At 40.6% G+C, this 23,776-nt stretch overlaps 1 protein-coding gene across 2 annotated transcripts in view; it reads right to left on the bottom strand.

Moving 5' to 3' along the window:
- Positions 1 to 23,776, bottom strand: part of LOC126248379 (gelsolin, cytoplasmic) — a 315,183-nt gene that overhangs the window by 130,753 nt on the left and 160,654 nt on the right. For both annotated transcript variants that reach the window (XM_049949318.1, XM_049949317.1), the window contains exon 2: positions 20,386 to 20,460. In XM_049949318.1, the coding sequence (XP_049805275.1) occupies positions 20,386 to 20,460 (75 nt within the window). The remainder of the gene's footprint in view (positions 1 to 20,385; positions 20,461 to 23,776) is intronic.

Raw genomic sequence — 23,776 nt, 5'->3', positions numbered from 1 at the left:
TTTCTCTCCTTTCTATGATTTGCAATACTCTTGAAAGAATTTTGTAGGGCAGGATGGGAAACCAATTAGATCAGCAATTAGAAGTGAACTACAGACTGTTGAGAAAATTATGACCTTGCATAGAACAAATTTTAAATCTAAAATTTATAATCAGGTATTTAAGAATGAGAGATGAAAACTTAGCATTTGTAGACTTCAGAAAGTATACAATTTGACTGACAGGGAAACATGATTCAACACTTTGGAAGAGTTTGGAGCTGACAACATATCAGTGGCAACCATAAAATGACACACAAATACAAAAGCAAAATTAAACTTTTAGGTAAAATCTCAAAGGCTTTCGAGATGAAAGCTGGTGTAATACAGGGAGCTGTAGTGTCCCCCCTGCTGTTCACTTGTGTACTACACTTGCTCCTTAGTGGTGCCTGTTCACAGTGAAAAATCTGTGTCTACTGAACTGTGACTTACACAACTGCAACACAGATTGCAAGAACAAGTTCCATGAAAACTTTACCTCACTTTTTTGGGTTCAGTATGTGGTATGGAGCATACATTGTCAAGTAGATTCATCACATATTAGGTTCAGAATCAGCAATCTCCATAAATTTAAATGAATTTAAAAACACATCATTAGCAATGCTTCCAGCAAATTACATAATTATCTAGATTCAAGGATTGAGTATCCGCTGTGTAACAAGTGGTAGTGTTAAATGTAAACAGGTCTATGTTCATTCAATACACACATCAAAAATACACTCCTGGAAATTGAAATAAGAACACCGTGAATTCATTGTCCCAGGAAGGGGAAACTTTATTGATACATTCCTGGGGTCAGATACATCACATGATCACACTGACAGAACCACAGGCACATAGACACAGGCAACAGAGCATGCACAATGTCGGCACTAGTACAGTGTATATCCACCTTTCGCAGCAATGCAGGCTGCTATTCTCCCATGGAGACGATCGTAGAGATGCTGGATGTAGTCCTGTGGAACGGCTTGCCATGCCATTTCCACCTGGCGCCTCAGTTGGACCAGCGTTCGTGCTGGACGTGCAGACCGCGTGAGACGACGCTTCATCCAGTCCCAAACATGCTCAATGGGGGACAGATCCGGAGATCGTGCTGGCCAGGGTAGTTGACTTACACCTTCTAGAGCACGTTGGGTGGCACGGGATACATGCGGACGTGCATTGTCCTGTTGGAACAGCAAGTTACCTTGCCGGTCTAGGAATGGTAGAACGATGGGTTCGATGACGGTTTGGATGTACCGTGCACTATTCAGTGTCCCCTCGACGATCACCAGTGGTGTACGGCCGGTGTAGGAGATCGCTCCCCACACCATGATGCCGGGTGTTGGCCCTGTGTGCCTCGGTCGTATGCAGTCCTGATTGTGGCGCTCACCTGCACGGCGCCAAACACGCATACGACCATCATTGGCACCAACGCAGAAGCGACTCTCATCGCTGAAGACGACACGTCTCCATTCGTCCCTCCATTCACGCCTGTCGCGACACCACTGGAGGCGGGCTGCACGATGTTGGGGCGTGAGCGGAAGACGGCCTAACGGTGTGTGGGACCGTAGCCCAGCTTCATGGAGACGGTTGCGAATCGTCCTCGCCGATACCCCAGGAGCAACAGAGTCCCTAATTTGCTGGGAAGTGGCGGTGCGGTCCCCTACGGCACTGCGTAGGATCCTACGGTCTTGGCGTGCATCCGTGCGTCGCTGCGGTCCGGTCCCAGGTCGACGGGCACGTGCACCTTCCGCCGACCACTGGCGACAACATCGATGTACTGTGGAGACCTCACGCCCCACGTGTTGAGCAATTCGGCGGTACGTCCACCCGGCCTCCCGCATGCCCACTATACGCCCTCGCTCAAAGTCCGTCAACCGCACATACGGTTCACGTCCACGCTGTCGCGGCATGCTACCAGTGTTAAAGACTGCGATGGAGCTCCGTATGCCACGGCAAACTGGCTGACACTGACGGCGGCGGTGCACAAATGCTGCGCAGCTAGCGCCATTCGACGGCCAACACCGCGGTTCCTGGTGTGTCCGCTGTGCCGTGCGTGTGATCATTGCTTGTACAGCCCTCTCGCAGTGTCCGGAGCAAGTATGGTGGGTCTGACACACCGGTGTCAATGTGTTCTTTTTTCCATTTCCAGGAGTGTAGTTTTGCATCATCCCGGTTCCCAGACCTCCTGAAGATAGACGTTGATTGTGGATATTGTATCACAGACACAGTCCCTTTGACTGTTCAGAGATGTCACTAAACCTGACCGAGATGTTTAATAGTCATGCGTGAGCAGTGCCTATTATACACAGGGGGTCCGACAGCCGATCAGTTCTAGTCATTCCACCATGAAGGAGGCACACGGCTCGTGTCGTCTGCGGCTCTTGTTGTCTGAAGTTCGAACATGCCTAGACAGTCAATACCGCAGTTGGATCGCGTCCGTATTCTTACTTTGTGCCAGGAAGGGCTCTCAACAAGGGAAGTGTCCAGGTGTGTCCGAGTGAACCAAAGCGATGTTGTTCGGAGATGGAGGAAATGCAGAGAGACAGGAACTAGATGACATGCCTCGCTCAGGCCACCCAAGGGCTACTAATGCAGTGGATGTCCTCTATCTACGGATTATGGCTCAGAGGAACCCTGACAGCAATGCCACCATGTTGAATAATGCTTTTCCTGCAGCCACAGGACGTCATGTTACGGCTCAAACTGTGCGCAGTAGGCTGCATGATGCACGACTTCACTCTCAATGTCCATGGCGAGGTCCATCTTTGCAACCATGACACCATGCAGCATGGTACAGATGGGCACAACAACATGGTGAATGGACCATTCAGGATTGGCATCACATTCTCTTCACTGGTGAGTGTTGCATATGCCTTCAACCGGACAATCATCGCAGACATGTCTGGACACAACCCGATCAGGCTGAATGCCTTAGACACACTGTCCAGCGAGTGCAGCAAGGTGGAGGTTCCCTGATGTTTTGGAGTGGCATTATGTGGAGCTGACATACGCCACTGGTGGTCATGGAAGGTGCTGTAATGGCTTTCCGATACGTGAATGCCATCCTCCGACCGATAGCGAAACCATATCGGCAGCATATTGGTGAGGCATTCATCTTCATGGATGACAATTCTCGCCCCCATCATACACATTTTGTGAATGACTTTTCAGGATAATGACATCGCTTGACTGAGTGGCCAGCATGACGTTCAGACATGAACCCTATCGAACATGCCTGGGATAGATTGAAAAGGGCTGTTTATGGACAACATGACCCACCAACCACTCTGAGGGATCTACGCCAAATCGCCGTTGAGGAGTGGGACAATCTGGACTGACAGTGCCTTGATGAACTTGTGGATTGTATGCCACGATGTATACAGGCATGCATCAATGCAAGAGGACATACTACTGGGTATTAGAGGTACCTGTGTGTACAGCAGTCTGGACCACCACCTCTGAAGGTCTCTCTGTATGGTGGTACAAAATACAATGTGTGGTTTTCATGAGCAATAAAAAGGATGGAAATGATGTTTATGTTGATCTCTATTCCAATTTTCTGTATAGGTTCCAGAATGCTCTGAAGTGACGTGATTGAAAACCTTTTTTTGATGTGTGTAGTTAGGTAATTTTTTTGGTAATTGTAAATATCATGATGTTGATTTTTATATTAATTTATTGTGAGCTTGTAGCTATCCAGTGACAGTATTAATATGTAGTTCACAACAGATGCTTCTCTATACCAGTGTATACTCTGAAGGTTCTCATTTGTGATAGGATTTTTAGAAGGCTCTGTCTAGTTGCTCCTTTGTGATATGATCTACACCACACTGAAATTATGAGTGAAAAAGAGGGTATTACATTTTCTCCCTGTGTGGATTGGAGACCAAACAAGCAGAATAGCATAAATGATTGGAGTCTTCTTCAGCTAAGGAGTCCATTAGTGTAAACATTTATTTAGGTCATACACGCTGTTTCTACAGTAGTACTTATGGAACATATCATGGTGTAGAAGTGAGGAATGAAAAACAGGGAAGACTAAGAAAACTGGACTTTAAAGATTCAGCTGCATGTTACAAAATCAAGTGGACAAAAAGTATTTAGAAGAATATATCAGGCAACAAACCACAGGGGATGACATCAAGCATGAAAAGATGCATTTCATCTGCAATAACATTCACTTAGTCCATCTCCATGATGGGGCCTTCTACGACTACCACAGGGCCCCAAGGAAGTGGAGGTGGATGCCTCCCATAGTATAATACTGTCCTCTTTGGCCTGGATTCTTGGTGGTGTACATTTTGAGCACTCAAATGTGATGCATCCAACCAGGAGATACATTTTCACTGATTGATGGTGAAGTCTTGATGCCCCGCCCATTGCCATCTCAACCAATTCGCATTTGGTGGTGTAGTCACAAACTGTGAAGCATTGTTTCTGATGTTCACTACTTGGAAAAAAAATGAATGTAGATATTACTTCCTGCTCTTGTACAGCAAAATATGGCACTATGTATTCAACTTTGTTGTACTGCTGAGTTATTGTAGTGTGCGATTGTTTTCAGGGCTCAAACTGTTAAGTTTGTTTCAGAGAGCAAAATGACTGCACATCATTACAACAAAAGGTAAATATATTGCAAAAATCTTTTATATTTAATAAAATGATGTTTGGATTGTCTCTGATGAACTCTGTTTTGTATATGTCTAAGATGGCATAAGGTTATGCACAATGTTCTGGCTGTAAATGCTGCTAAGTCTGTTGTGCACTAATGCATCACCGGTGGTCACAAGGGTATACACTTTGATGAAATGGCAACTCTACTTTCTAGCTTTAATTTTACTAAGTATAATATTAATAGAGTAATTTTTATGTTTTGTTTTACATCACAACAAGCTTATTATTCTCCCTTCAAAGGAGAAAATGTGGAAGGATCTATGCTCTGCTCCCCCTGAGGTCAGGGATGACACAAACACAGATTAGGATTTTGGTGGCAACATCAATTTAAATTGCCATCAATTGACAACAGAATGTCAAGCAATTTTAAGAAAGGCTAATGAAGATAAAATAATTGGTTTCTGTGATACTGAACCTGAAAATCAAGGAATGAACACCCATAAACTGACTGCAGAAATAGAAGTAACAGTAAGAAATACTAATGAAGATACAACAATTGGTTCTAGTAAAAAAAAGAGCAAGTTAATAAACTTTATTACCTCATTTCACATACGCTAATGACAAAAATGGTTGGCTTCCGAATTTCGTGAACTAAATTAAATGAAAAAGAAAACAGCTAAACTTGTTTACCTTTTTCAGGGACCTAATCATGTTCATGTTCAAAGACTCCTGACTACTGAATATATTTGATTTTTTCTCAGTGAAGATTTTATTGTGTACATTGTGAAACAAAGTATTTTATATGCAGTGCAAAAAGGTACGAAGAACTTAAGTTATCTGTTTAAGAACTGAAAACTTTCTTTTGAGATATTGGTGGCTAGTCGGTATGACGCTTTACATTATAAATGAATGTACTGGGAGGAAAGTGATGATACACAGAACTATGCTAAAACATCAGAGTCAATGAGACGAAACCATTCTGAAGGTATGCGTGATGTGCATGTGACAATGCTAAGCTACATAAGAATGACATACTCTCAAAAATTCAGCTCTGCTTAGACCACCTCAGAAGCTGTTTCCTCGAGTATACTGTGTGGGTGAAAGAAAGCAGTGTAGATGAAGCTATGACACCATACCTTGGATGACATGGCCTCAAGCATTTCACTACTGGCAAACCTATACTTTCGGATACAAAGTACAGTGTCATAACTTCAGACTAGGTTGTCTCATAAATTTTGAGGTTTATCAAGCATCAAAGAGAGCACAAAATAAATACAAAGAGGGTTATGGTTTGGGAGAGGAAATTCTTTCGCATATCACTGAATCTCTGTCTAAGGATGGTCTTTGTTACACTTTGTCCGATTATTTGTTTGCAGACAACAATTTGATGTCCTTTAAAATAGTTAATACATTTACTGAAACTGGTATTGGCATAAGTAGAACCATTAGAAACAACAAAACTGAAAATTTCACATCATAAAGTGTAGCTGCAATGAAGAAGCGAACACAGCCGCTCTTACGAAATGATGGGTGATGAAAATTCGCAGTAACTCGTTTGTGACTGGAATAACAGCTCTGTTATGGCAGTGTCAAATTATGAAGGTTTAAATCCCATTTGCTAAGTGCAACGATGTTGTTCCTCAACCTCCTGTAATCCAGCCTTACAATAAAAATATGGGTGTAACAAATAGAATGGACCAAAGTATGAGCTATTAAAGATCAAATATTAGATCCATTAAATGATGATAGCATATTTTTTTGTGGGCTTTAAATGTAGCAATCCGAAATTTATGGCTACTGTATAGACATTCTGGGAATGAAAAATGGATCACCTCACATTTAGAAGTTATTCCTTTCGTTCTAGAAAATAAGATGTGCAACATTGCATGTGCTTGATGGTTAGTGTGCACCAGGTCATATTTTGTAATGTGCATACAGAAAACAAAAATCACTGGGTCATGCTTTTTTAGCTTATTGCACTTCTCTTAGCTTTATGAATCATTTTCCTCACAAAAAGTTACGAGCACTAATGAGTCATTTGATGACAACATGGAAAAACAGAGGAGCTATCTGTTGCAGAGCCCCATGTTTAACAGTGTTCTCTGAATGTTGTGTTCTGAAACACTTGCGCCTGTACTAGCACTGTAATCTGTCATACAGAGTGGGCACGTCTCTGACCATGTTTCGTGATGAGACATGGACATATAGCACGTTGTCATGTATTCGTGATTTTACTGTCTTTCAGTCACTTTCCATACATGTTCTCAACAGCACCATCCAAAAAGCTGACCAGTTTCACTGTTTCAGAGATGTCTGTTCCAAGGTGCTGGACCATAACCCGCCCTTTGTCTAATATCACTGATTTTTCTGATTTTCATTCTTTATAGTCAGCAGAATGATTCCCCATTTACATATGCTATGTTTACATACTTTCCTTGCATCACATGCCTTCAATGCATTCATTCACATGGAGGGCAGTGCTCATGATGTTTTGGCTCATCAGGGTATGCTCCATGTCTTAAGATAGCTGGAATTACTAAATTAATTTTTATGCTATGAACAGGGAGGATGGAAAGTGGCAAACAGCAGCTGGCAAAACAGTATTGGGTGGAGAACAGATTCCGATTATTTTATTTTGTACATAAATTATAATTTTAGCCAGATGTCAGTGAAGAAAAGCCTATAGCAGTTTTAGAAGTGGGAATATGGTAGCCAACTTCCAGCTTGGTCAGTAAGTGTAAGATAAGATATGACATGTTAAAGAACAGGTTTTTACTGCTACATATCAGTCACAGGTGAGTTGTAGAATGGCAGTTTGCAGGCATTACATACGGAGAAACATGTTGTCTGACTTTTCAATACAAGTGCAAGGCTCAGTCAACTGACAATGTTTTTATGTAAGGGTTTTACTTAAGGCAATTCAGTGATCATAGGGGAAGAGACTTTGAACAATTCTTGTTGGGACGGGACTTTTAGGTGTGACTGACATGTTTGTTGCTCGAGCTCATCTTTAATATTCACTCTGTGCATCTGTTCCAATGTCGCAACTTTCACAGCACAGTAATGCAAGTTGGTGTTTGAATTTATAGGGTCCTGGTGACAGTTAACATGGCACACATTTCAGTGGCGTCAAGTTACACTAGACACAGTCTCCACCAGAATGCAAATGGAGAGGGACGGTTCATAGAGCTTACAAGTGATTACAGAATAGATGGATGTACGATCAATGGAGGCCAAATTCCTGTGATCACTTCTAAAAATTTAATGGGAGAGAAATTATTTGGTGGTTATCCAAACTATATCAATTAATCATGTTTCAAAAATTCTGTTTGAGCAAAAACTTTAGTGTTCTTTTACAAGAACAGTCAAACAGAAATTATTGCCCCAAAAATCCAATGTGGTGTAACACATTATCCTGATATTGTGTAACTGTTGTATTTAAATTAACTTTAAAGGAGGGACACTGTACAATATGAAACTTTATGCTTTCCATAATTTATAACTATTTATGCATTTTTTTCATTTTATGACCATTTGTCCTACAATACTAAGGGTCATTCCACATCAAAGGGACCAATATTAAAAAGTGTCCCCAATTGACCATCTCCAAATCTAATGAAATTTGGTGTGAAGGTTCCACATGGTCTTTGATGGTTATACACCACATTTCAGTTCAGTATCTTCAGTGGTTGAATTCTTAGGGGATTTTAAAGAGAGGCTACTCACCTCTGCATCATGTATGAAGGTGTAAATGTGCCAACTCTGCTAGGCTTTTTTAAAAGTTCTAGCACACATTTGGTGATTTGCTTTAATATACGTAGAGAACGTTTTATGCTGAATCACACCATGGCAAAAATTAGGGATTTAGCCATGCCTAAATATAGACACAAGTCTCAAAGTGGCTAAAAAATTCATCACACGATTCTGAGAGCCATGGTTTGACCAACCACTGCTGCTTTATGTGAGAGCCAATCATGCCAAAACTATTCCTATCTGTGATGTCTATATATCAATCAAATTTAATTAGCACTGGATGCCCAGATGAAAAGATCTGCATCTGCAAAGTTGGTCAAAATTTTCCACTTGCAAATTTTAGGGTATTTTTGGGGGCAATATCTGAACTGTGTCTTCTTCAATCCTCTTTTTTCTTGCCACAGCTGGAAAAAGCATGCTTTAAGCTTTCAAAGAAAGCTTGTTTAATTTCTGGACCTTTCAGTTTGATGAGTAAGAATACATTTCAAAAGTTATTATTTCAGCACTTCAAGAAGATTGAAAAGTCAAATAGTTTGCTCATTAAGTCCCATAACTAATTATTATTATTATTATTATTCTTCAAGTGTATAAGTCAGTTTTAAACATTAATTTAACACATGACATAAAAGCAAGTGTAGTACAAAAAACAGCAAATTAGCAAAACAAAATACTACAGAGTCAGTTCCATTTTTCATTAAGCACTTCTACAATTTTGGATAACTCTGGTGTTGGCTAGTTAGCTAGTTACGTCTTCCATTGATCAATAGAACAGAAAAACCATTATGAGGTGGAACGTGTCAAATGCACAAGAAATGCGCACAAGAAGCAAGGGTTTTTTTTTTTTTTATATTATAGTGTTATACCTAAATATTTCTATTATCTGTCCCATTCCCATAAATGGCACAAAATGCAGATATTATATCTCCAGATTTATTTACTCATATTCAAGAATTCATCTGTGGTATAGAAGGAGTTGTCAAGGAGATATGATTTCAATTTGTTTTTGAAACTATTACTGCTGTCTGCCAGACATTTTATTTCATCTGGTAATTTATCAAAAAGTTTTATAGCAGCATATTTTACCCCTTTCTGTGCCAAAGATAGGTTAAGTAAAGGATAGTGTAGGTCTTTCTTTTTTCTGGTATTGTTGAGAAAAAATTTCATTACTGAGTAAATGTACTGTGAAACAGTAACCTTTTAAGCAGATGGCTACAAGATGTGCGACTATCAACCTAACACATTATTCTAACTACTTTCTTTTGAGCAGTGAATACCTTTTGCCTAAGTGTTGAGTTGCCCCAGAATATTATTCCATATGACATCAGAGAGTGGAAGTATGCAAAGTATGTTAGTTTACTAATTTCTACATCCTCAAAATTGGCAATTATTCTGACTGCAAAAGTTGCTGAACCTAGTCGCTTTAGGAGATCAAAAATATGACTTTTCCAATAAAGATTCTCATCTATATGTACAGCCAAAAACTTGGTATGCTCCACCCTGGCTACTGACTTCTTATGTTTATTGAAGGAATTATACTTTTTGCAGCAGAAAATTGGATGTAATGTGTATTTTCAAAGTTCAGAGCAAGGCCATTCACAGAAAACCAATTAATAACTTTTCCAAAGACCTTCTTTGTATCATTTTCTATCAGACTTTATTTTAACGGATTAATAATTATGCTTGTATCATCAGCAAACAGTGTCAGTTCAGCATCTTGTTTCACATAAGAATGGAGGTCATTCACATATACATAAAGAACAGAAGGGGACCCATGATCGAATCCTGCGGAACACCTAGTGTAATTTCACCCCAGTTAGATGAAGTGGCTATCTCCTTTGAATCACTTTAAGCATATAAGGAGACTTTTTGATTCCTGTTCTGTAGATATGACAAACCACTCACATGCTGTTCCATTTATACCATAGAATTGTAATTTCTCTAACACAATGTCATGGTTCACACAATCAAATGCTTTGGATAAGTCACAGAATATTCCTACTGGTGACATTTTATTATTTAAAGACTATTATGTGGACAGTGAAATTGTATATTGCTGTCTCAGTGGAACAGCATTTCTGAAACCCGAACTGTGATTTACTAAGTATCCCATTACTGTTGAGATGGCTAACCACTCTCGAGTACATTACTTTCTCAAAGATTTTTGAAAATGCTGTAAGCAAGGATACTGGCCAGTAATTAATGACATCTGTGGTTTCCCCCTTTTTGTAGAGAGGCCTGACAATGGCATATTTTAACCTGTCTGGAAAAATACCCTGAGTCAGTGATGAATTACATATGTGACTCAAAACATCAGCTGTAATCGCTCCACATTGTTTTAATAACTTGTTAGAGATGTCATCTACTCCAACAGAACATTTATTTTTCAAAGATTTAATAATTTTTCTTATTTCACAAGAGGTTGTTAAATGAAACTTAATGTGACTAAATTTTTTCAAAACGGACTCTTCCATGTACTGCCTGGCTTTTTCTTTTGAACTATTCTCATCTATTTTTTCTCCTAATTTAAGAAATGATTGTTAAATACATTGGCTACGTGTGTACTGTTGGTTAAGGTGGTCTCATTCTCTTTAATCACAAATGCCTCCAGAAGGGGTTGCATGTATACTTATAAGAAGATCGTTGATGGAAGAAATATGCACCCAGTGGTTACTTCTCCTGTCTCCCTTCTAACAAAATTCCATATTGATTTGATTTTATTGCTGGAGTTGTTAATTTCTTCTCTAACATACATATTTCTTGATTTCCTCACAACTTTTCTCAGTATGTTACAATTATTTTTATAGTGTAAAACAACTTCTGGATCTTTACTAGTTCTTGCTGTCTCATACAGTTTTCTTTTTCTTTCTGAAGACACTAATACCTGTAGTAATCCAAGGTTTCTTTGAAAAGTTTGTGGTGTTACATTTAGCAATTTTCTTTGGAAAACAATGTTCAAAAAGGGATATAAATTTAACAAGAAATATGCTGCATTTATCGTTAGCATTTGGGTCATTATATACATCTTCCCAGTTTACATTTCCTAAACTTTCTCTGAAGTGATCTATAGATGAGCACCCTCTCACTTTTACTTAATGGTTTCTGAAGTGTATGCCCTGCTAGGTTTTGTAAGTTAATCAGTTGTGCATCATGGTCAGATAATCCATTTACCACAGGGTGTCTTCCCGTATGCAGCCACTGAAGATACTTAACTGAAATTTGGTATATAACCATCAAAGACCATGATGAACCTTCACACCAAATTTCATTATATTTGAAGATGGTCAAGTAGGGACCCCTGGTCCCCTTGACGTGGAATGACCCCTTAGTTAATCATAAATACTTGAAGAAATGCATGCTGCACACTGTGCTGTCTTACAACAAATTTATTCACTACTGGTTTTGATCACAGACCATCTTCCCGGTGGAAAAATATCCATTGTGACAACTTCACATGGCTTTCATGCTATTTAACCAGGAAATAACCAGGAAGGTATATGCCATTGCTGACTTGAAAACTTAAGAAAATTTATACTCAAAATGCCATAACACAAGTATTTTTTCACTGTGAAGATGGTCCACGATTGAAATCAGTAGCAAATAAATGTTCACTCCTGGAAATGGAAAAAAGAACACATTGACACCGGTGTGTCAGACCCACCATACTTGCTCCGGACACTGCGAGAGGGCTGTACAAGCAATGATCACACGCACGGCACAGCGGACACACCAGGAACCGTGGTGTTGGCCGTCGAATGGCGCTAGCTGCGCAGCATTTGTGCACCGCCGCCGTCAGTGTCAGCCAGTTTGCCGTGGCATACGGAGCTCCATCGCAGTCTTTAACACTGGTAGCACGCCGCGACAGCGTGGACGTGAACCGTATGTGCACTTGACGGACTTTGAGCGAGGGCGTATAGTGGGCATGCGGGAGGCCGGGTGGACGTACCGCCGAATTGCTCAACACGTGGGGCGTGAGGTCTCCACAGTACATCGATGTTGTCGCCAGTGGTCGGCGGAAGGTGCACATGCCCGTCGACCTGGGACCGGACCGCAGCGACGCACGGATGCACGCCAAGACCGTAGGATCCTACGCAGTGCCGTAGGGGACCGCACCGCCACTTCCCAGCAAATTAGGGACACTGTTGCTCCTGGGGTATCGGCGAGGACCATTCGCAACCGTCTCCATGAACCTGGGCTACGGTCCCGCACACCGTTAGGCCGTCTTCCGCTCACGCCCCAACATCGTGCAGCCCGCCTCCAGTGGTGTCGCGACAGGCGTGAATGGAGGGACGAATGGAGACGTGTCGTCTTCAGCGATGAGAGTCGCTTCTGCCTTGGTGCCAATGATGGTCGTATGCGTGTTTGGCGCCGTGCAGGTGAGCGCCACAATCAGGACTGCATACGACCGAGGCACACAGGGCCAACACCCGGCATCATGGTGTGGGGAGCGATCTCCTACACTGGCCGTACACCACTGGTGATCGTCGAGGGGACACTGAATAGTGCACGGTACATCCAAACCGTCATCGAACCCATCGTTCTACCATTCCTAGACCGGCAAGGGAACTTGCTGTTCCAACAGGACAATGCACGTCCGCATGTATCCCGTGCCACCCAACGTGCTCTAGAAGGTGTAAGTCAACTACCCTGGCCAGCAAGATCTCCGGATCTGTCCCCCATTGAGCATGTTTGGGACTGGACGAAGCGTCGTCTCACGCGGTCTGCACGTCCAGCACGAACGCTGGTCCAACTGAGGCGCCAGGTGGAAATGGCATGGCAAGCCGTTCCACAGGACTACATCCAGCATCTCTACGATCGTCTCCATGGGAGAATAGCAGCCTGTATTGCTGCGATAGGTGGATATACACTGTACTAGTGCCGACATTGTGCATGCTCTGTTGCCTGTGTCTATGTGCCTGTGGTTCTGTCAGTGTGATCATGTGATGTATCTGACCCCAGGAATGTGTCAATAAAGTTTCCCCTTCCTGGGACAATGAATTCACGGTGTTCTTATTTCAATTTCCAGGAGTGTATTTTATGACAGCAGTGTGTATCACACATTTCTCCACATATATTGATGCTGTCGGCAGTTGCCTGAGAAAGAATTTTAATCACAAATGGCTCCAGAAGGGGTTGCATGTATACTTGTAAGAAAATCGGCGATGGAAGAAATATGCACATTTAGCTATATGATTGGCATTGTGGAAAATTGTGTGTACCAGTAACCCCCATACTAGCAACAACTACATCATTATGACAGTAGGCAGTTACATTTTTTTTTTTACTCAGTGGTGCAGACAGACAACATAATCTTACACCCATTTGTGGCTCCATACTCGTCACAACTTAATAGCTAATAAAGCAAAAAATGACAGGTTGACAATACAGTGACATCATGAGCTGCTTTTTATGCATTTGTATTTATCAAAAATTACTATTAGTAGCCATTTGAGATTTGGCTAACACAGACAGCATAATTCTAATTTAAATTTGTAATCTTTGGATCACTGAATTTACATGTCACGTGCAAGAAATATCAAGTAAGTGTCACTTTGCTTATTTGAAACTTTACAAGCAACATTTACATTTAGAGTTAACAGGGAAAAATTGAGAAATTTCAACATATGTAAAAGTTGGACACATCAATAAATAAATAAATAAAAAATAAAAAAAAGCAGTTTTTGTATAGATGAAGTGTGTACTTGTGAACTGTTGCTGCAGAATACTTCTCTTGTAATTTTAAGAGTCTATATAGATCCCCTCTAAGAAACACTCCTATTTATGAGAAATCTAAAGGGATTATAAAGCTACCTGTCAAACAAGAAGAAATAATAGTTTGTCGAGGCTTCAATGTAGGTTCTTAAACAATTCTGACATGAGAAATGAACAGGAACCATTATTTGGCTGCTTCAGTCTGATTTCAATTGTGAATTTTCCAACTTAGGTGCAGCAAGATCGCATGATCCTGACTGGCAACATTTTTGTCGACACTGCTCTGGCTGAAATAATCTCTATCTAACAGTTAATGGACTGTCAGACTGTTATGCACAATGAATGGAAATTAAATATGTAGCACCTTATAGCTCTGAGTTATGTCCACACAAAGCAGTGGGGCTTATGAGTGATGCCATGATACAATTTTTTAAGACTCGGTTAAAAGAAGTGATATAGGGTGAGATATACGAAAAGTGATGCCACTGAGAAATTAAATATATTTCTTAGTAAATTTGTTTCAATACATGAAGTGGTGGCCAGTGATCATTCGCTAACATGCTACAGCATACTGTATAAGTGCACTAAAATTATGCCGGTGCTCTTCGAATGCAGTCTGGCATGCAAAGGAAATGAATGGAAACATATTTTGTAGGGCTCTTTCTGTGGTAACTAGAAACCAGTATCAAGTGCTGACATGACTGTCAGATACACTATGATAAACTATGATAAACTCAGTGATGGGACACAGTTGTCTGTTTTAGACGAAGTATGCTCTGATTTATCGTTTTTCTCTTCCAGGACGTAGGGTGCTACATTGCTCAATGCACTAGGTCAATGTGTTTCTCTGAGTACTGTGGGTCAAGTACAGTGAAAGCATAGTGTATGAGGGATATTAGAGAAGCAATTTTCACAATGGGGCAGTGGCTGTGTGGTCTAGACAACAGACTGGCATTTCATCAGCTGAGGTGCTACCAATTCCCAACTACCCCCCCCCCTCCCAATTCCACTTTATTTTATTTCTCACAATGTTAAATTATAAAACTTTGCCCTTTGACTGCTACAGATGCACTGAGAGTGGCTTTGCTGTCACTGTACTGCTCGCTTAATGCTGCTACCTGCTATGAAATGCCTATTGTCCAATTTTTGCACACCTTAATTTTGGTATCTTTGCTGAATGAAGACAATTTCTTTTCACTATTTATCATAGTCAGTGTGCTGCATCAAATAAAGCGCTGTACAAAATTTTAAAGAGTGCAGCGGTAAAAATGCATTGCATACACTGTGTACGGTTGATTTTAGTGCACTCACTTCTGTATATGAAATTTAGGTGAGATATCAACATTTTATTTAAAATTGGGAGCAGAACAACATCTCATTTCGTTCACAAGTTATTGGTTATTATACCCAGTGGACAGTCGCATTGTGAATCATGTGGTCATAATCATCATTCCATAAAGGGTTCAAGATATTGAAACAAGATTTCTTGCAAAAGATAGCACAAAAAGAGGCACGTGTGTTATATTATATATACTCAGCTTTTTGTTCACTGATATATGGAAGAAAGTCATCCATAGCAGTGAGAGGGTAGGCAGGATGGAACACATGCACACGTCAATAGCACATTACATTCTCTGAAGATTTCTGCATAGAGTACGAGGGATTTTCAAGCAGTTGCCCACATAAGAGACCCACAGACGAGTGGTCAAGTGCACACACTGCCAATTCAATTGCTTGGGTTCAGTTACTGCTGGTATTATTGTCTTTCTTTGTCTTTTGTTTCATTTTATTTTATTCCTCATGATTCTTCACAATAAAGTTTAAATATATTTAAACAGTTTAATTAATGTAAGTAAAATTAATATATTCAGTTTAGTTATGATTACTACTTTTAAGCCTAATAGCTACAGGCCACCATTGTAGTACATTCATAAAAATTTTGCAGGAGCTGCCATTGAACATATGCAAGCTGAAATTAGCCAGAAAGATAATTAAAAAACAAGTACACCATGGATAACTAAAGGCATCCAAATATGCAAGAGGAAAAGCGAATTTCATGTAATGGCCAGCAAAAGCCTACAGCCAATGTTACTTGCATACTACGGAAAAAAAACTCTAATATTTAATTTGAAGCCATTAAACTGTCCAGAAATATGCACATCATGACATATCAATACCACAGAGAAGATTAAAATAGTGTGGGACACGTTGAAATAGGAGACAGGATAACTTGTCAGTGCCCAAGATACACTCCTGGAAATGGAAAAAAGAACACATTGACACCGGTGTGTCAGACCCACCATACTTGCTCCGGACACTGCGAGAGGGCTGTACAAGCAATGATCACACGCACGGCACAGCGGACACACCAGGAACCGCGGTGTTGGCCGTCGAATGGCGCTAGCTCCGCAGCATTTGTGCACCACCACCGTCAGTATCAGCCAGTTTGCCGTGGCATACGGAGCTCCATCGCAGTCTTTAACACTGGTAGCATGCCGCGACAGCGTGGACGTGAACCGTATGTGCACTTGACGGACTTTGAGCGAGGGCGTATAGTAGGCATGCGGGAGGCCGGGTGGACGTACCGCCGAATTGCTCAACACGTGGGGCGTGAGGTCTCCACAGTACATCGATGTTGTCGCCAGTGGTCGGCAGAAGGTGCACGTGCCCGTCGACCTGTCGACCTGGGACCGGACCGCAGCGACGCACGGATGCACGCCAAGACCGTAGGATCCTACGCAGTGCCGTAGGGGACCGCACCGCCACTTCCCAGCAAATTAGGGACACTGTTGCTCCTGGGGTATCGGCGAGGACCATTCGCAACCGTCTCCATGAACCTGGGCTACGGTCCCGCACACCGTTAGGCCGTCTTCCGCTCACGCCCCAACATCGTGCAGCCCGCCTCCAGTGTTGTCGCAACAGGCGTGAATGGAGGGACGAATGGAGACGTGTCGTCTTCAGCGATGAGAGTCGCTTCTGCCTTGGTGCCAATGATGGTCGTATGCGTGTTTGGCGCCGTGCAGGTGAGCGCCACAATCAGGACTGCATACGACCGAGGCACACAGGGCCAACACCCGGCATCATGGTGTGGGGAGCGATCTCCTACACTGGCTGTACACCACTGGTGATCGTCGAGGGGACACTGAATAGTGCATGGTACATCCAAACCGTCATCGAACCCATCGTTCTACCATTCCTAGACCGGCAAGGGAACTTGCTGTTCCAACAGGACAATGCACGTCCGCATGTATCCCGTGCCACCCAACGTGCTCTAGAAGGTGTAAGTCAACTACCCTGGCCAGCAAGATCTCCGGATCTGTCCCCCATTGAGCATGTTTGGGACTGGATGAAGCGTCGTCTCACGCGGTCTGCACGTCCGGCACGAACGCTGGTCCAACTGAGGCGCCAGGTGGAAATGGCATGGCAAGCCGTTCCACAGGACTACATCCAGCATCTCTACGATCGTCTCCATGGGAGAATAGCAGCCTGCATTGCTGCGAAAGGTGGATATACACTGTACTAGTGCAGACATTGTGCATGCTCTGTTGCCTGTGTCTATGTGCCTGTGGTTCTGTCAGTGTGATCATGTGATGTATCTGACCCCAGGAATGTGTCAATAAAGTTTCCCCTTCCTGGGACAATGAATTCACGGTGTTCTTATTTCAATTTCCAGGAGTGTATTATCACAATTAAACTGAATGAAACAGCTGTGACTGACATTGCAGTATTTCCAACAATCACTACATAAATGTAGCAGTAAAAATAGGATTAAATTGTTTAGTTGAGGGAATAAATAACGCATTAAAAATAACGCATTAAAAATAACGCATTAAAAATAACGCATTAAAAATAACGCATTAAAAATAACGCATTAAAAATAACGCATTAAAAATAACGCATTAAAAATGACGCATTAAAAATGACGCATTAAAAATGACGCATTAAAAATGACGCATTAAAAATGACGCATTAAAAATGACGCATTAAAAATGACGCATTAAAAATGACGCATTAAAAATAACACATTAAAAAATGCTGCTTCACAAAATTTTAAGAACTAGAAATGACACCAACCTACTTCATTGAACATAATAGAACTATAGAAGTTCTCAGAAACAAAAGCTCATATGGTGAGATGAAATTTCAAATAGAATTCTGAAGAGTTGGTCTACCTTGATTGCTAATAACTTTCGTGACATATGTAATGCATCACTGGCACAGGGAATTTGAGGTATTAATATATGCCATTGTTACACTTCTTCACAAGAAAGGCAAAGAATTACTGTTCAATTTCCTTACTGATGTTCTCCAAAATATTTGATAAAGTAATGTACTTAAGAGTCATCCCACACTGAAGTACAAACAATTTACTCCGCACATCACAGTTTCAATTACAGATTCTTAACTAAGAATGCTATTTATACATTCACTCACCAAATATTACAAGCCTTAAATAATGTAGTATCACCAGCTGTTATTTCCAGTGAACTTTCCAAAACATTAGATTGTGTGGATCATGTTACTCTCTTACAAAAATTCAAATTTTATCGAACTGATGGCTTTATGCACACCTGTTGTGAACGTACTTAACAAACAGAATGCAAAAAGGCTGTAGTGAATAATTAAAACCATGTCGGAGGGGTACATAATATTAGCGACTGGGGAGAAACCACAAATTGAGTCCCCACTGTGTTCCAATTTTGGGTCCACACTTATTCCTTACATATGTGAGTGACCTTCCACTAACATCTATTGAGCAGAAATGCAATTTTTGTAGACAATAATAGGGTTACAATAAATCCCATCAGAGAGAAAGCAACAGAAGAAATTTTTATGATACATTTCAAAGAATTATTAAGTGGTTCCCTGAAAATAAACTCTTCCACAATTTTAAGGAAAACACTATAGTCGGTTCTGTACAACAAATAGTGTTGCATCAATAACTTATATGACACATGAGCCAGAGTCAGTAAAAAGGGTAGACTGCTCTGAAGGGTTCAAAATTTGAGAACACTGATGTCCATATCTACAACACTATGAAAAATGTGACCTTAACTGCCCATTATTCAAGCTGCCAGTGTCTCAGAAAGGAGTGCCACATGCACCATGAAATATTTTTGATAATTTTACCAATAACATGAAATTTTAGAGGTAGCAAAGCAAGTTTTAAATCCAACCTAAAATCATTTCTTCTGGACAACTACTCCACTGATTAATTTTTATTTTAAAACTAGTAGCCTAAAAAAACTGAACTACTTTAATGCTCAGTTGTAAGAGTAGGACTGAAAAATAACTCACTATATATATATATATCCAGTAAACTGACTCATTCCACAATATTTTATAAAAGAAAAAAAGGAGGGAGAGATCAAGTAACTGTGAAATTGATGTGTCAATGTCAACACTGCAGAAGACAAAATACTGCAAGCCTTCACAAAAACAATTTGTTACTCTTCAATGATATTGATTGGATGCAAGATGGTGCAATACCTTCATGTGTGCACATTGCTGCTTTTGTCTTGCACTGTCATGTTGTTCACATGCAGGTGTTTTCATCCACCTGGCTTACCAGTAACATTTGCTGTCACATACAGATGATTTAGCTTTGCTATAAAGTATATTTATTACATCAACAATACATATAATTGCAAGTCGTGAACTTCAGCTCGAAGGAAACAATGAGATTTTAATGAACATTATATCTTATTAGGGATTGGCCATCCACTGTCTAAAAATGAAGACAAGAAGTACAAAGTTAGCTCCTGTTCAACATCTATTTATTAAATATCAAACAATTCCTATTTCTGGATATGCTATTAAGCCAACAAAGCCCACAGGGTTCACAGAATGTCAGTATGTTTTTAATACTTAATCAAGTTGAAGGTCTTGTATGAATGAGACGTGTTCACGCAGTATTGTTACTGCAAAATAAGCTTCAAATATGGTTTTTCCACGTTATTTTGGAATATCATGTTTGATGATAACATTAATATAGGCTAATGCCTTTTCTTATCAGGTATCTTCAAGCTAATTTCCCTTTTTCACATGTTTAAAATATTTTGAAAATAATGAATTTAATTCATATTCAAATTATATCTTGCATAAAACATTATACTTCTTTCTTCCCAGAGGAAGGAACTAATAGTACTGAAAGGTAGAACATATTTTTGTATTTTTACATATGTTAACATCAGTAATGGAATTTCACCTTCAGAAGAAAAGTGATGGCCAGCCATTGTCTCTCTTTGGAACTTTGTATTCCAAACAAAGGCCAATCTTACTACTTACATTCAGGACTATGTAGGAGTCTCCAGTGTGAAACTTTCCATAGTCTTTCTTAGGATAGGCAACTGGTTCAAAATTCTGAAACAAAGGATTAAGTTTCAGATTAAGAATGTGCAACAATTTTAATGTAAAGTTATTACCTACACAAATTTCAGCACAAATCAGATTTGTAGTTAGCACAGTCAGTGGCTATGCAAATACAATCTGTCTTCAAATATTACAGTGGAGATGCACGAGCCATGAACAGCTCTGTACACGAGCATGGAACCTGAGCGAATTATCATTTACCTCTAAAGATGAAAAATAAGTTTAAAACAGACAACAGTGTTTTATATCATGGAGTAAAACCCTGCAACAGCCTGCCACAGGAAATTAAAGATGTGAATGACACATGACCATGTACACATTGTACATTGTACCATGGGTGAACATATCTGTGACTAACCTTCATCACATAAAAGTACTAAACATTTCAACAGTTGCTCATATCCAAAGGATGATGTGTTCACATACATTTCTTCACTTTTGCCTAGCAAACGCGTCTTCAGCCCAAGACAAAACCAATTTGCTTCTCATCAATAAACACTTCCGGGCTAAGTTGCCGTGGTCGATCTGTAGAACTTCTTCTCCCTGACGTTTCGTTCTCAACTAAGGAGAACATCTTCGGAGGTGAGTCAACGAAGATGTTCTCCGTAGTTGAGAACGAAACGTCAGGGAGAAGAAGTTCTACAGATCGACCACAGCAACTTAGCCCAGAAGTGTTTATTGATGAAGACGCCGGCCGTGAAAGCCTACATGGAACAAATTGCTTTTGTTGACAACACTTATTTCACCATCTAAAACTTTATAATATACTGGGATGGCTCACTTTAAAGAAAGAGAAAAACTGGGTTATTGGTATGTATAGGAAAACTGAATGTATGTCTATTCAATCCAATATCAGTAGCGAAAACAGTGGTTTGCTTTGTGAGGAGGATTTTGTAACAATGCAAATGTCTAGTTGACTATAATCAATGAGCATACATTTTAGAAAAAATAATTTGTCACTATATCCATATTTTGGTCTCTATAGCCAGCAGCATACCAAAAATCTGAGGCAGGGGTTGGAAAACTCATTACAGTAGTTTTGTCGCAGAAGAGCAGTCGAGCAAACAATTTCCTACAAAATAAGACTCAAAACTTAACTGTTCACTAACCATAAAATATACTAATGCTGTCTATTTCTACAGTTGCATACTAAGTATCTTTTTAATGGAAACAAGCACTAATTTTGTGTAGTGTTAGACATACCAGTATATATTTCAGCAAAACATTGATCAGCCATGTATATCATTACTGTGGGGAGGTGTTGGCCAGTCAGTGCCAAGCTGTTCAACCAAGAGAAACAATTCATCAATACAAAAAGTTGTAAATATGCACTCAATTTCGTAGGTCATACACCGAAGAGCCAAAGAAACTGGTATAGGCATGCTTATTTAAATACAGAGACATGTAAACAGGCAGAGTATGGCACTGCAGTCGGCAATGCCTATATAACACAACAAGTGTCTGGCGCAGTTCTTAGATCGGTTACTGCTACTACAATGGCGGGTTATAAAGATCAAGTGAGTTTGAATGTTGTGTTATCACTGGCACACAAGCATCTCTGAGGTAGCAATTAAGTGGGGATTTTTTCCATATGACCATTTCACATGTGTACTGTGAATATAAGAAATCTGGTAAAACATCAAATCTTAGAAATCACTGCCACCAGGAAAAGATCCTGCAAGAATGGGACCAACAATGTCTGGAAGTGCAACCCTTCCACAAACTGCTGCAGATCTCAGTGCCGAGCCAGTCAACGTGCAAACCATTCAACGAAACATGATCAACATGGGCTTTCTGAGCCAAAGGCCCTTGCGCCTCACCTGGGCCCATCAACTCCGACATTGGACTGTCGATGACTGGAAACATGTTGCAGACTGGAAGAATCATGTTTGAAATTGTATCGAGCGGGATGGATGTGTATAGGTATGAAGACATCCTCATGAATCCATGGACCCTGCATGTCAGCAGGGGACTGTTCAAGCTGGTGGAGGCTCTGTAATGGTGTGGGGCATCTGCAGATACGATGTAACAGGTGACAAATACGTAAACAACATATCTGATCACCTGCATCAATTCATGTCTATTGTGCATTCCAACGGACTTGGACAATTCCAGCAGGACAATACGACACCCCACACATCCTGAATTGCTGCAGAGTTGCTCCAGGAAAACAACTCTGACACTTCTGCTGGCCAACAAACTCCCCAGGCATGAACGTTATTGAGCATATCTGGGATGCCTTGCAACGTCCTATTCAAAAAGAGATCTCGACCTCCTCTGTACTCTTACGGCCTTATGGACAACCCTGCAGAATTCATGGTGTCAGTTCCCTCCAGCACTATTTCAGACATTAGTCGAGCCCATGCCATGACATGTTGCAGCACTACTGCATGCTCGTGGGGGAAGTTGTCTTTCTCTAAAAGCATACCAAACACTTCCACAGTCTTAAGACTTGTAGCTGTTGCTTTTAAAATTTCTGCCGACATTTCACTCTAGCTGCATTAAAACTGGTTAAATAGAGATCTGGCCACTCCTTTGCATATCCCAAATATTTCATTAGTGTCCATAACTCACCCTCAGAAGGAATGGTCAATATTCAAGGATATGATGGAACATCATTCGAAGCAAACAAGTCTAGTAAACATGGGCTCTAAAAAGCACATCTTGAAGAGTTATGAGGAATTTTTCATCTTGGCTAATGTGAAACCTCTCTTCCACCGAAGAAGTGCCCATAGCTTTTAAGGTATGTATTATAAGAGTATGTTTAGTGGACTTTTTTGACTTGAATGATCATACCCATCATATCGTTCAGTACTGACCATTGCTCCTGGGACACCCTGTATAAAAATAAAGACTGCCTAGCTTTTGTACAACTTTGCATAGCCCCACATGGCTGACCACCTTTCATCCCTAACTGAGCTCTGTGAATTCAATACTTCAGTCAATGTTTTCTGTATCCTGTCAACATATTTCCAGTAATGTTTGTAAGATTTTACCTTTACAGCTCATTGGTATTAACCACTGAACTTCCTGATTTGGCTCTGACTTGACACCATCTGGTAGCACATCATCTGCATACATGTTATTCTTTTGTGGATCCCAGAATTATATTTGAGATACCTTTCGCAGTTAACAAGAAATGCACAGTGGAGCACAGCAGCTTATAATGTAATAGCCAACAATGATTACTGTAGCTGATGTACAAGTGGGAAATTACTGTTCCAGCATTATTGCCTTTACTTTTAGTCCATTTCCTGGTTACTTTAAAATGTTTTCACTGTGAACATTAACCAGTGTGAGCTTTACC

This window comes from Schistocerca nitens, chromosome 3, assembly GCF_023898315.1.
Source record: "Schistocerca nitens isolate TAMUIC-IGC-003100 chromosome 3, iqSchNite1.1, whole genome shotgun sequence".
Classification (NCBI taxonomy): Eukaryota; Metazoa; Arthropoda; class Insecta; order Orthoptera; family Acrididae; genus Schistocerca; species Schistocerca nitens.
Note: the sequence above shows the minus strand (reverse complement) of the source record. Positions and strands in the feature narration are given on the sequence as shown.